This window comes from Perca fluviatilis, chromosome 1 (assembly GCF_010015445.1).
Source record: "Perca fluviatilis chromosome 1, GENO_Pfluv_1.0, whole genome shotgun sequence".
Taxonomy (NCBI): domain Eukaryota; kingdom Metazoa; phylum Chordata; class Actinopteri; order Perciformes; family Percidae; genus Perca; species Perca fluviatilis.
Window position 1 is genome coordinate 13,232,058 of NC_053112.1, and position 12,764 is coordinate 13,244,821.

The 12,764-nt window shown below is 41.6% G+C and overlaps 1 protein-coding gene across 3 annotated transcripts; it reads left to right on the top strand.

Moving 5' to 3' along the window:
• Window positions 1-259: 259 nt before the first annotated feature.
• LOC120567194 (dnaJ homolog subfamily A member 3, mitochondrial-like) lies at window positions 260-11,567 on the top strand. Of its 3 annotated transcripts, none has more exons than XM_039814114.1 (12): window positions 260-486; window positions 1,302-1,438; window positions 2,843-2,926; window positions 3,099-3,311; window positions 3,490-3,642; window positions 3,799-3,946; window positions 4,112-4,176; window positions 4,272-4,400; window positions 5,849-5,964; window positions 6,687-6,781; window positions 7,192-7,331; window positions 10,712-11,567. In XM_039814114.1, the coding sequence occupies exons 1-11, from the start codon at window positions 282-284 to the stop codon at window positions 7,314-7,316; spliced, it is 1,470 nt and encodes a 489-aa protein (XP_039670048.1). In that variant the 5' UTR covers window positions 260-281; the 3' UTR covers window positions 7,317-7,331; window positions 10,712-11,567. The 3 variants fall into 3 exon arrangements, with proteins under 3 accessions (XP_039670048.1, XP_039670054.1, XP_039670059.1); XM_039814120.1 differs by having other exon boundaries at window positions 7,192-7,323; XM_039814125.1 differs by lacking the exon at window positions 7,192-7,331.
• Window positions 11,568-12,764: the final 1,197 nt, after the last annotated feature.

Below are 12,764 nucleotides of genomic sequence, written 5' to 3' on the forward strand. Positions count from 1 at the left end.
CACCATAGAAAAATTACTCCTTTCGAGGCGGACGCACAATGTACCATATCTCCACGTAGGCTATCTAAAAATTAAACTTTTCATGAGCTCAGGAAAAACAGCCCTGTTATCAGCTTTGTGACGATGCATTTTCCAGCTGATCCAAGAGTCTTTTTTATAGTTTAGTGCATGGTGTGAAGTAGCACAACATGGACAAGTGCACTACTTTTATTTGGTTATGGTCAATTTTAATAACCCGCACATGCGCAGACCGCAGATGTCACACCGGTAGTGACGCGAAAATGGCGTCCTCCGCTGCACGGCAGACTACACGCTGGTTATCGACATCAGTTTCTACTGGACACCGTAGCGGTTGTTTTCCGACTCTCTCCGCCAGACATGCTGGAGTTTGTTCAGCGACGATATGGCAGACACACCGGGGAGGGATAGCGGTTAGCCGGAGCTCCTGGACACATGGAAATGTCGTGACATTGAAAGGACTGACAGGTGAGATAGCTAGCTAACTGTTAGCATAACATCAAGAGAGTTTATTATAGCAGCAATCCTCTGTCACTGTTTGTAACGCCAACAGTTTGTTTAAATATACATAACCCCGTCTTCCAGGCTTTGTGTTGTGCAACATTAGAAAGTGTGCAGCCAGTTTAAGGCTACCATAGTCCTCCAAGGCTAGTTAGCATTGGCATATGATGTAACTGCTCTCTGTTTACCAGTATGATTACATCAGTAACAGTTTTTCCACACTGGCCATATGTTACGGCCGTACAGCCCTTTGTATCAGCGTCATTTGGTTAGTGGTGGAAGAAGTACTCAGATCGCCCTATATATATTATACGTAATTGTGTGTGCTGAAGGGAGTACAGTCAGGAGCTTTGATGCCATGTTTGTTTCTTGCTGACATGTTATGGGCATTTCATTAAATTATGTGCTGATGGCCAAAATGCACAAAAAAGTTGGTGAAACCTTGTTGATGATAAACAGCTAGCTTCTTGGGACTATGCACAAAAAACTCCACATTATGAACTATTGCAGATGTCACATCATTGCATGTCATTTAGCTGACGCTTTTGTCCAAAGCAACTTACAATTGCTACATATGTCAGAGGCCGCACACCTCTGGAGCGGCTAGGGGTTAAGTGTCTTGCTCAGGGACACGTTGGTTGATGTACCCCAGTGGGAATTGAACCCAGATCTCCCACACCAAAGGCATGTGTCATATCCACTGCGCCATCACCACCATCAGAATCTGAATGTACAGTAGTACTGTCTATTAAACTTTCACTTTTGGATCCTTTTCTCTGCAGGCTCAAGATGTCCCCGTGGCATTGCCTGCCACTCTTTTCATACCAGCAGCAGGTTGGCAAACAAGACAGACTTCTATGAAGTCTTGGGTGTCTCCCGCACTGCGACACAGAAGGACATCAAGAAGGCATACTACCAGGTCAGAGAAACACTTTGCTGTGTCACACTATTGTTTTACACAATGTTTATGATTGTTTGGGTACCTTAAAGCTATAGTGCGTAGTTTCTGTCTCCCCCATGAGGAATTCTAAGTAATGACAACAACACTGTCGGCACGTCCACATGATATAAGCCTTCCGTGATCGTGCCCGTGCCCCCACCCCTCCTCCATGCAGTTGCTAGTATGCAAGGAGGAGACGGAGGATTAAAAAAACATGATGGACTCTTAAGAAGAGGTCATTATCTTCACTCGAGCTTCTGCGCAGGAAAGTCACCGGACGATCACAAACATAGTCATACTGAGAAATCCAGAGAGAGTTGTGTGGAGCTGATAGTCTTAATTAGCTTTGTAGCAACTCATTTGGCAATGGCTTGAATGTAACGGACATTTATTAATATCAAAAATGTGCGCACTAAAGCTTTAAGAAAGACCTTTAAAATCCTGGTTTCTCATTCTCAGCCCTCATTAGCTAGGCCTGCCACGATAACTAATTTTGCTGGACAATAAATTGTCCCAGAAATTATTGCGATAAACGATAATATTGTCGTTCTGAGACCATTTTCATCTAATCTAATAATGAAAATGGCATAATAATGCAGGTACACCTTTTCAAAGATCAAAAAACTTTTATTTCTTTTTAAAGATTATTTTTTGGGGGCTTTTCCCTTCATTAGATAGTGACATTGGATAGACCGGAAAGGGGGAGAGAGATGGGGGATGACTAGGGCTGTGCTCGATTGAAGAAATTCTTAGTCGACTAACACTCGTTCAATTGTATCGACTAATCGATTAGTTGATTTAATCGACAGGTCTGTAAATCTGAGTTTCTCCGCAAAGAGTCATGCAAAAGCACCACTTTAATTCTTGTGTTTACCAGAGATGTGCTCATACGTTTCTTGGAAATAAGTCATTCAGCATGAAAAAAGCATAAAACATGACTATTCGACTAAAGAAATCTAAGTTGACTAAGACCACCACGACCGATTAGTCGACTAATCGACTAAAAGGGAGCAGCCCTAGGGATGACACACAGCAGGTCGGATTCGAAGCTGCACCGCTGCGAAGGACTCTGCCTACATACTCTTGCCGGGTGAGCTAGAGGTCGCCCTAATAAACTTATTAACTTATTTCTAAAGAATATTTAACACTGGAACTGGAAGACATTTTAAATATCCACAATAAATGAACAAAACAACCAAAAACAATAAATAAAATGGACTCTCAGTCTCTGTTAACAAAAAATGCACTGGAATAAAAACCAAACACAATAAATAAATGGAATTTTTTCTGGCCGCGATAATTTAAATAAGTTTTGAATTGATTTATTGCATATTGCGACAGGCCTAGCCCTCATGTTTCTTCCTACTTTTTGTCTCTCTCCAGTTGGCAAAGAAGTACCACCCGGACACCAACCCAGATGAGCCAGAGGCCAAAGAGAAGTTTGCCAAGCTGGCTGAAGCCTATGAGGTACAAAACCAATTGCATAAAAGTGTCAGAGATAATTTACAGTAGTTACCACTCCAGTTATTTAAAAGTGCAGGAGAATTAGTAATTTATGATGAGCAGCATCATCAAATGATGTCATTCAAACTTGCGTATGAAAACCCAAAATATCATTGTTGTTGTTTTTTGTGTGAAGGTGCTGAGTGACGAGGTGAAGAGGAAGCAGTATGACACATACGGAGCGGCAGGCTTCGACGCGAGCCGTGCTGGGGCATCGGGCCAGCAGCAGTACTACAGGGCCGGGGGGACCAGTATAGACCCTGAGGAGCTCTTCAGGAAGATCTTTGGAGAGTTTACTGGAGGAACGGGCTTCGGAGGCATCCACAACATGTTTGAACAAAGGCCCGAGGTCAGAACTCCCATCACTGTAGCACCAACATGTTTTGATATTATAACATTAAACCATTATTCTACTTTTTTTCATTTTGCTATTTGAACATTTTCATCCTTATTAAAGTAAAGAATTAGTTAAACATACGTGCATTAAATGTTAAGAAGATAACCCATTTTTTTGTGTCCTTCCACAGTTTGTGATGGAGCTTACGTTTTCAGAGGCAGCGAAGGGTGCGAATAAGGAGCTCAGTGTGAACATTGAGGACGCCTGTCCGAGGTGTGATGGAAGGGGCAATGAGCCGGGCACCAAAGTCTCTCAGTGTCACTATTGTAACGGCACTGGCATGGTGAGTTTCAGACCCACAGGTGGCAGCGGGATAGTTAGCAGGGCCCCTTAACTGTCTTCGAGCTATTGGGGTTCTAATTGTTCTGTTAGTTTCCTCTCAAGATTTCCCCACACTGTTCCACCTGATCTATTAGTCTGTCTGCGTTGCCGCCTGCAGGAGTCAATCAACACGGGTCCTTTCATGATGCGCACCGCCTGTCGACGCTGTGGTGGGAAGGGATCAATCATAAACACGCACTGCGCACTGTGCCGAGGTTCAGGGCAGACCAAGAAGAGGCAGACAGTCACTGTACCAGTACCTGCTGGTAGGTTTTGCCCAGTCACCCAAGGAACAAATTCACACATCTGTTCAAATTGTGAGTCTATGTAAATTTGACACAAGCAGTAAAGCTGCTTTGACCACTGTTGGATTTGAAAGATGTTACATAATGACAAACAAAAATAACATGGTTTGTGACATTTTCTCACAGGAGTGGAAAATGGTCAGACAGTGCGTATGTCAGTAGGGACAAAAGAAATCCTCATCACGTTCAGGGTGAGTATTGTTAGTTGTTAAAGTATTGAAGGGGTTATTCATTTCTTGCAACGCATTTGAGTTAGATGTGTTATCTGTGAAATGTCTCTGTGCAGGTTCAGGGAAGCCCGGTGTTCAGGCGCAATGGAGTAGACATCCACTCAGATGTTTTCATCTCTGTAGCTCAGGCCATTCTGGGGGGCACAGCCACAGCACCGGGCCTCTATCAACCCGTCAGTATATTGGTAAGTACAGTTAGGTTCGGAAATATTTGGACAGTGGCACCATTTTCTAAATGTTGGCCCTGTGCGCTAACACAGTGGATTTTAAAAGACATCATCAAGATGAAATTGTAGTGCAGATTTTCAGCTTTATTTTGAGGGTATTTACATCAAAATTGGAGGAAGGGTTTAGAATTGCAAACATTTTCATACATAAAATAATTGGACAATTGAGTCCAGTGTTTCCCACAGAGAGAGAGAGAGAGATGTCCTCATCTCCTACTTCAATGCCTAACAAATCTATCTCTTTCTCTCCCCTGTCTTTCACTGGTTGAAGCCCAAATTAATAATATAACTAATTCCACTGGTCGGACTGTTCAGCTCTGTTTCAGACTGATACCTCCGGTTCAGGCTGGTCCTCATCCTCAACGCGTGCCTTTTTCAGTCGCGGAAAATACTTTTCAATACTCATCTGGATTGAAGCAGCAAACATTCAGTGTAAGAGTAAAAAAATGACATAACATTATTTATAATACATTTATTTCATTTACAGCTGCTACATATAGTGTTTTGACCTCGACAACCCAACTGCATTTTACCGCAAACTTGCGACTAGTTAACTTTCTAAAGCAGGCGCAATCGCTTGTTTGCTAAGAGTCACGAGATAGATACCAACCTTTCGTGAACTTGTGAATTTCGCCAGCCGTCTTCTCTCCTTGATGGAGGCAGACGCTGTGTGCACGGTGGGATCGATGGTGTTTTAAGCCTCCAACGTCGCCTTACAGGCAGCTAACCCTCACCGTAACTTTAAACCTAACCATTGCCGCGGTGCCTGGAAGGTGACGTTGGGGGCTTAAAAAACAACACCGCACTGTGTGTGTGAGCGAGACACAAGTGACAGAGAGACGGCGGAGAGCAGGGAAAGGAAATGCAGAAGAACGTATTTTAAATAGCGTTTAAAAAGAAATAACGAAACGCAATGTGCGGTGGCCGGTGTTGATAGTGAGGCGGACCGCCACACAATAGTCTGTGTGGGAAACACTGGAGTCAAAAGCTGTTTCATCCATCGGAGAGATAGCCGAAACATAAGGAATGGCCAAATCAACAGTTTGGCTGCATTATGTGAACAATATACAGCATCACTCCCCAATCTCCCCCTCAGATACAATACTGATTTTGAGGCTGTTCTTCCTACTCAGAATACACAGCCAATGGTTATTTGTTTATTCAGAAGAGTCATAGTTAAAGTGAAGTGTGAGTTCCAGTCATGCTAAATAAGGACCAGTTTCCTTCCATTCAATATGTCTGAATGAAAATACTTTCTGAATTTTAAAGCGACTAAGTGAATTTAGTCAAGTACTGTACAATTTTGAAGTAATGGCACTCCCATTTCTTATTTTTGGATGTATCATGTGTCATGTTCATTTCCTTTTCACAGTGTTTTGAGTACAGCAAATTTCTGTTGTTTTCAGATTCCTGCCAGTTGCCAGGGTGATCAGGTAATCCGGCTGCAGGGGAAAGGCATTCGGAGAATGAACAGTTACAGCTATGGAGATCACTATGTACACATCAAGATCAGAGTGCCAAAGTAAGTCCCACATAGATGTGAAACACTGCCTAAGACTGCCCCCCCCCTCGCCCCCCTCCATCATACACATATATACATGTATTAGTATTACTGTTTTTAATGCCTAAATTGTAGGAACTGACAGGATTACATTTTACTGAAATGGTATTTGATATGATTTCACAAGACAAATAAATTGATTGATTGATATAAATGCATGGTTGACTACTCAGTGAGCCTAATTAGAATAGATTAATATGACAATTGTACTTGTTTTAGCAAATCATGGAAATATCAGTTGTTGCCGTAACAAAATAATGACTGCAATAACTGAATGACTATGGTCATTTTTAATAAAAAAACATGATTTATTAATTTTAGATAAAAAAAATGTCATGTTAAATTATCACATTTTGTAGGACTTGGTCTTCAAGACATCAAGATTTGTCCATGTTATGTAATGGTGCAGTAGTACTAAAAGTTTTATTAGATTTATCTTCATACTGTCATCTCCTTTTCATCTATTCTCTTTATTGTAAACACTGTACAGCTCTTTTTCACTTTTAAAATATATGTATATGTATTTTACATACATTTATTGTAAATTTCTTTTCTCCATATGTTTTTTACTTTTTCTCTTCCTTGTTTCTGATTCTGATGTCCTACACCGTGAAGCGGTAACAGTTACACGCGATGTAGTCTGAATATTTAAATTGTGTTTCTGGTGTTTCTTGTTCCTGCAGGAAGTTGACTCGTAGGCAGCGCTCTCTGTTGCTGAGTTATGCTGAAGAGGAGACGGATGTTCAGGGGACGGTCAACGGTGTCGAGCCCTCTGCAGGTCAGTGTTGGAGGTCACCTCCACCGTTCAGCTCAAACAGCACTTCCGTCTAGAATTGCATTATACAAGGAATCAGGTAAACAGCAATAGCACAGACACATCAATTCTAATTCCTATAAAGATATAAATAAATAAAAACACACAAAAAAATACAAACAATAAAATAACAGATACATTACATAAAAATGTAAGTAAAAATAAGTACATGTAAACTTATAAAATCACATTTAGTCAGAGGTTTCTTAGAAAAAAAAAGCTCTACAGTTCCCACAAGCTTAATACTTGTTGTTGTTCTTTAAGTGACTTGAGAAGAGATTTTAGTTCTATGAATAGACATAGACAGTCAGCCAGTTTCTGTGCACCGCAGCGATGTGAGCAGTTGAGCTGATGCAGTGTGTGTTTGTGTCCAGGAGGGAGCAGCAGCACCTCAGATTCTGGCGCAAAGTCCACCAGCTCAGAGGAGGGACAGGACAAGCAGCAGCAGCAGAATGAAGAGGAGGGCTTCTTCTCCAAACTAAAGAAAATGTTTAGCTGACACTCAGGCAAGCAGGTGGGAGCTTCACACAGTCCCAGAACCTCTGACTTCTTCCCCCGGCACTGTGAAACATAACACTGGCAAATTCAGTGGACCATCTCTGCAGTAGAGATGTTCCAGAGATGTATTTTGTTTTTAACAGCGGTGTACTACTTACCCTGTATGGATGTGATATGATTGCTACAGTATCACTGTTGTTGCTGGCTCAGGTTAAACCCTTTAGTGAAACATGAACCACTATAAAGAGAGAATTAATGCCTTTCTTTTATTATCTAATTTGACAGTCGATCATAACGGAGAAATAACTAAATTAATTACTTTAAAGTAGATTTTTTTCGGGGCTACATTACGCGGTGCGGTATTTGATCGGTGACTAGACTTGCATATTACCGATACCAGCATTTAAGGCAGAATACGAGGCATTTGCCATACTTGTTTCAGAAAACAACTTCTCAGTTACATTTACAGCAGTTACATCCCAAGTCAAGTCAGTTTCTTTATACAGCACAGTGTTTCCTGTTTTGTTTTTTTAGCAGTGGGGACAGGTCCGAAAATCACCGGTTAACTTAATTTAAATTTGCAAGACCAGGCTAAAATGAACTGACAACATAAGTTATACGACTTACAGTTCTCAAGGACGTACACACACAATCTCAACTGGCTTATCATCAGGACAGCGTCTCTTTTTCCTTTCTCCCTTTTTCTGCCGAGTGACCGCATTATTCTCCGACATACACTCTAACAATGCAGCCCTATTTCTGATACCGTGGGGGGGTTAAATCAACATAGAGGAAACACTGCAGCACATTTAAAAAGTCTGCATAGTGCTCTGTAGCTACCATTGAGGGCACCAAGGCCATGCCCTTGAGGCCGGTTTCACACTGGCTGCGTGGCGTGTCAGTTGCGTGTCAGTTGCATGGCGGCTACGTGGATTTTACACACCAGAAACGTGTCTGACGCGGCGCTGCTGCTGCTAGCCTTGTCTGTACTCATGTACAGTGCCTTGCGAAAGTATTCGGCCCCCTTGAACGTTTCGACCTTTTGCCACATTTCAGGCCTCAAACATAAAGATATAAAACTGTAATTTTTTGTGAAGAATCAACAACAAGTGGGTCCCAATTATGAAGTGGAACGAAATTCATTGGCTATTTCAAACTTTTTTAACAAATAAAAAACTGAAAAAGTGGGGCGTGCAAAATTATTCAGCCCCTTTACTTTCAGTGCAGCAAACTCTCTCCAGAAGTTCAGTGAGGATCTCTGAATGATCCAATGTTGACCTAAATGACTAATGATGATAAATAGAATCCAGCTGTGTGTAATCAAGTCTCCGTATAAATGCACCTGCTCTGTGATAGTCTCAGAGGTCCGTGTAAAGCGCAGAGAGCATCATGAAGAACAAGGAACACACCAGGCAGGTCCGAGATACTGTTGTGGAGAAGTTTAAAGCCGGATTTGGATACAAAAAGATTTCCCAAGCTTTAAACATCCCAAGGAGCACTGTGCAAGCGATAATATTGAAATGGAAGGAGTATCAGACCACTACAAATCTACGAAGACCCGGCCGTCCCTCTAAACTTTCAGCTCATACAATGAGAAGACTGATCAGAGATGCAGCCAAGAGGCCCATGATCACTCTGGATAAACTGCAGAGATCTACAGCTGAGGTGGGAGACTCTGACCATAGGACAACAATCAGTCGTATACTGCACAAATCTGGCCTTTATGGAAGAGTGGCAAGAAGAAAGCCATTTCTTAAAGATATCCATAAAAGGGTCGTTTAAAGTTTCCCAAAGCCACCTGGGAGACACATCTAACATGTGGAAGAAGGTGCTGTGGTCAGATGAAACCAAAATCAAACTTTTTGGCAACAATGCAAAACGTTATGTTTGGCGTAAAAGCAACACAGCTCATCACCCTGAACACACCATCCCCACTGTCAAACATGGTGGTGGCAGCATCATGGTTTGGGCCTGCTTTTCTTCAGCAGGGACAGGGAAGATGGTTAAAATTGATGGGAAGATGGATGGAGCCAAATACAGGACCATTCTAGAAGAAAACCTGATGGAGTCTGCAAAGACCTGAGACTGGGATGGTGATTTGTCTTCCAACAAGACAATGATCCAAAACATAAAGCAAAATCTACAATGGAATGGTTCACAAATAAACATATCCAGGTGTTAGAATGGCCAAGTCAAAGTCCAGACCTGAATCAGCGAGAATCTGTGGAAAGAACTGAAAACTGCTGTTCAGCAAACGCTCTCCATCCAACCTCACTGAGCTCGAGCTGTTTTGCAAGGAGGAATGGGCAAAAAGTCAGTCTCTCGATGCGCAAAACTGATAGAGACATACCCAAGCGACTTACAGCTGTATCGCAGCAAAAGGTGGCGCTACAAAGTATTAACTTAAGGGGGCTGAATAATTTTGCACGCCCAATATTTCAGTTTTTTATTTGTTTAAAAGGTTTGAAATATCCAATAAATTCCGTTCCACTTCATGATTGTGTCCCACTTGTTGTTGATTCTTCACAAAAAATTACAGTTTTATATCTTTATGTTTGAGGCCTGAAATGTGGCAAAAGGTCGAAAAGTTCAAGGGGGCCGAATACTTTCGCAAGGCACTGTATGTTTCCCATTGATAAAATGAACTAAAGCAGTAGTATACTTTGTTAAACTTAAATATTTACTGATTTGATTACAGCAAAGACAACGTCTGCAGTATTGACAGCAAAATAGGCTACAGAATATTTCGTTCTGTATTGACCGGTGCAATATTAGAAAATCGATAATTATTTATTATTATGTTTTTAATTTACATTTATATCTGCATTTATGTCAAAACCTAGAGACTTTCAAACATCAAAATGTCATTCATTAATATGTATTTGTGTCAAAATGACATATAAATCTTTTTGTGTTCTATTTTGCCTGGAAACGCTTCCAACACGCTTGCGTGTCGCGTGAAAAAATCGTTCCTATTTCAGGCATGTGTGCGTGCTAGGAGACGTGCGTGTCATGCGGGCAGTGTGAAAGCTCTAACCTGTTTACATGGGAACTGAAATAAAAACGGACACGCCACGCAGCTGACACGCTCACGCCACGCAGCCAGTGTGAAACGGCCCTACTACTGTTTAAGGATATTTGGGGGTTATAAAGACTTATAACCCCCAATTTAGTCAAAAATACATTTTAACATGTTCAACTGATGTATATATCCAACAGTCTCTTACATTTTTCTTTTTCCACATTGCACACATTTGTCAGAGCAGTTGGGGTTGCACTGGGGGACTTTGCACTCTTGACCTCAGTATTTTTAAAATCCTGGCTACAAGCCTGTCTCTCCATGACAAACAGCTCTACTTATATGTCAAACTGGAACCTGCTTTCTTCTCTCTCCAGGTACAAAACCACGGTAAACATGGTGAAGGAAGAAAAGAAATCCACCGACTGGGCCCCCATGCTGTCTCCTCCTGCCCCTGGGGATTGAGCAAGGAGGATCAAGAGAGCGGCGGAGTGGTATTTGTGTTGACACAGTCACACATTGTTGAAGCTGCGGTTGGCAAACAGGCCACGCAGACGCCAGATCCACCACACACCCACTGGCCCGTCACCACAGACAGGTGCTGAGCTGAGAAACTCAAGAACTGCTGGAAGAGAAACAGGACGAGGACTACAGAGGACTATTGTGCTACAACTCCCGTCCCTGTTTACTTTGAAACTGCACTGCTCATTGAGTCACAAAGGGCTCCACAGACAGTAACTCTCTATTAAATCAAACCAAGTTAGAAGAGAGGATGACCCACTACACTCAAATGGCTTCATTGCACCAACATTTCGACTACACTTAGGCTTTTCCAAGGACGCTAAAATGTTGGTGAGCTTCCTCTGCAGTCACCCTCTCTTCTAAATAGGACACTGCTATGACCAGCACCTAATTGTTGGTGTGCAGTCACTACACAATACAGTTAAAATATTAAAACAGACACAGAATAGTAATTGGCTAAGTAACAAAGTATTTTTATCAATCCTGAGACTCACTGAATGTTAAAACTTCCAAATTACCATAGATATCCGATTCTGTGAAATGCACTGGGAGAATATTCTAATATAGCAAGAAATAAAAACCGGTAGAATAAGGAAAATTGTAATTATCTCGACAAGACTTCGATGTAATCAGTAGGATTTGTTGTACCTGTGTATGGCAACAAAACTGTGCGTAATTTAATAAATATTAAATATAATTTTAAAACTTTCATTCTTTCCTTTCAGGCATTTTTTTTCAAACTAAACTTTAACATTTATATTGTTATACTAAAAGTCAAACAGTAGATGGCGGTGTGAGTCATGATTTAACGTTCTTCGGTGCTGTTTCAAGATTGTACAACTTTCTTCGCCACTAACACACTCAAACTCCAGCCCTCTGGCCGTTTGGCGTGTTCAGCCACCCACTTCATCAGCGTGTGCAGCATGTGAACAGAAGCTTTTGTGAGGGTCAACGAGAGCATTCGCTTCAGACCGGGGGTTTTCCAAATGTGCTCGCACTCAAAGTGGTCAGTCTTCACCAACAGGACTTGTGGTGCCTCCCAGGGGAGAGTTGTGACTTCATAAAAAAGTCACAGTTACACGTAGAACAGGCCAGTGGCTGTGTTTTACATACATCTCCACAGAGTATTTTCTGTTCTTCTTAACATGTGGTTTCTAAATGCTATAAAGGGATGTAGTAGATCACTGTGTTTCTCTGGTGCTAAAGGATAAGTGCAGGGGCGATTCTAGGATCAGACCTTTAGGGGGGCTCAGCACCTAATGAGAATGTGACACGGATACAGTGCCTTGCAAACAGAGCTGTATAGTAACGAAGTAGAACCACTTCACTACTCAAGTACTAAAAGGCTGTATCTGTACTCTACTGGAGTGTTATTTATTTTTCTCCTCCTTCCACTTTTACTTGAGTACATATTTTCGATGAGTTTAATACTTTTACTGCGATCCATTTTATATGTGCTGCATCGTTACTCGTTACTGTTGTGAATGCCTCACGCTACGGAGACTGTGTAGTCACGGCTACGTTAGTTACGTACGATAATTACGTAAGAGATCCCCGAGATCGAGTCGTGTTTCTTTTCATTACGGTTGCCTGTTGAGAAGTACGAGATGATGTAAGTTTGTAATCTTTCTATTTAGCTGTTGTTGCAGCAGATTAAGCTAGTCCTGAGTTGTTTCAGTCTGCAGTGAGTCCTGAATGTTAACCGTTTCATGTACCTTTTGGGGTTTATTTCAGAAACTTCCTTCATATCCAGCAATGTACAGCTTGTGACTGCCTGTAATGCGTCGTCTAATACCAAGTAAAAAGTTGAACTCCAGCAATATGATATTCAAAATTTGACTGCTTTCTTTAATAACTACATAACACAATACTTGTACTTTTACTTTTAGTACTTGAGTAGTATATTTT